Here is a 1,568-nt window from a genome sequence, read left to right as displayed (position 1 = left end):
CCGCGGGGCCTGGAGGCGGGCGGCGGCGGCGACCTGCCTGACGCGTCAGCACAGTTACAGCGAAGGAGTCCACTTGCGGCGCGCCAACGTTCAGGTCACGAACGCTAGCGCCGTACGCCGCGCCGTCTCGCTCAAGCCCAAGCTGCCGCCCAAGCCTCTGTTCCTTCCCGACGTGCCCACTTTGATCGCGTCGGAACCGTCCGGCCGCTGATTGCGGCCACCCGCGCACCACCAGCAGCTTTTGTACCATATTGGTATGCGAAATCCCGCAGGGGCATCGAGTCAGCTGGCAGCTCCTCGTGCAGCAATAAGGCATGAAACGGCACAGATTCGAATGTGAAGCCCAATCAATGACTTGAAGACTTTAGCGAGCCTGAACGTTTGTTCCAAAAAAGAGAGCTCATAAGAAAAAGGTTTTGCCACGTGTGTTTGTCAACCAAATAAGCAGGACGTCACTTTGCATTTGAGCTTTTCCTCTGACAAAGGAAGTGGGGCCAATGTGACCTCTGACCTCTGCTTGTTGGTTGACGGAGAAGCTGCAGCACCGCCATGACGAAGCCAATGTGTAGCTTTTCTTTTTAGTTGAATAACTGTGGTTCTTCTCCCCGATGATTCCTTATGCTAATGATGCGAATGCAAATAAAAGGCATTTCAGCTTCCACAAAGTCTCACCCGGGTGGATTCTAAACGGGCCGGTTGTGTTGAAGAGCAACGATGGACTGCGGTACTCAGGCCAGGCCCAGCTGACCCCGGGGGCGGAAGGCCAAGTCCACAATGAAAGTGCTGGGCTCCTTCGCGTGGAATGCCATTTTTGGCTTTTTCTTTAAGAGTTGCTCCGGAATTTGTGAATGAGTCACTGACTTCGGGCGTGGCCCCGCCTCCTGCGCAGAGCGCGCAGGCGCGGGCTCACCTGGCTGGGTGTGTCCGCGAAGGAGCGAAGACCTGCCTTTGCATTCTTGCTCTCCGCTGCACGACGACCATGACGACGACGACGATCATCGTTGGACTCCTGCTCGGCTTGTCGGGTAAGCGCTCGCTCGCTCGCGTGCAGGGGCGGTGACGGCGCCGCGTCCGGTTCGGTGGGACTGACCCGCTGGACGCGTGCCGTTCCCGCTCCCTCCCCCCTCCGCAGGATGGCGGTGCGCGGAGGCGCGCGACATTCTGCCGCCGGGCCCCGTGGACGCCTCGGTGGGGAAGAACGTGACCCTGCGGACGCTGCTGGTGGATCCCGAGTACACGTTCATCATCTGGAACTTCAACGACGGCCGCGAGCAGAGTCACGTGGCCACCGTGGGCCCCGCCGGACTCAAGGTGAACTCGCCCTACCTGGGGCGCGTGTCCGTGGACGCCCGGAGCGGCGCGCTGCAGCTGAGCGCGCTCACGACGGCCGACAACGGAGACTTCAGCGTCAGCGTCGTGAGCGCGGAAGGCGACACCGAAACCGCCGAGATCCGGCTGCGCGTGCTCGGTGAGTCGCCCGCACCGGTCGAGCCGGCCGCGGGCGGTTCGCGGTCGGCCTCATCGCGTGCAGCAGCAACAAACTTTCCGAATGCATGCCCCCCCCCCCC

At 61.6% G+C, this 1,568-nt stretch overlaps 1 protein-coding gene across 1 annotated transcript in view; it reads left to right on the top strand.

Moving 5' to 3' along the window:
* Nucleotides 1-891: 891 nt before the first annotated feature.
* LOC109515174 (carcinoembryonic antigen-related cell adhesion molecule 5-like) overlaps nucleotides 892-1,568 on the top strand; it is a 12,444-nt gene continuing 11,767 nt past the window's right edge. Inside the window, exons 1-2 of the mRNA XM_019868782.1 lie at nucleotides 892-1,025; nucleotides 1,133-1,468. Of these exons, the coding sequence (XP_019724341.1) occupies nucleotides 980-1,025; nucleotides 1,133-1,468 (382 nt within the window). The 5' untranslated portion in view covers nucleotides 892-979. The remainder of the gene's footprint in view (nucleotides 1,026-1,132; nucleotides 1,469-1,568) is intronic.

This window comes from Hippocampus comes, unplaced genomic scaffold (genome assembly GCF_001891065.2).
Source record: "Hippocampus comes isolate QL1 unplaced genomic scaffold, H_comes_QL1_v1.1 scaffold225, whole genome shotgun sequence".
NCBI lineage: Eukaryota > Metazoa > Chordata > Actinopteri > Syngnathiformes > Syngnathidae > Hippocampus > Hippocampus comes.
This window is presented reverse-complemented; position numbering and strand designations above follow the sequence as displayed.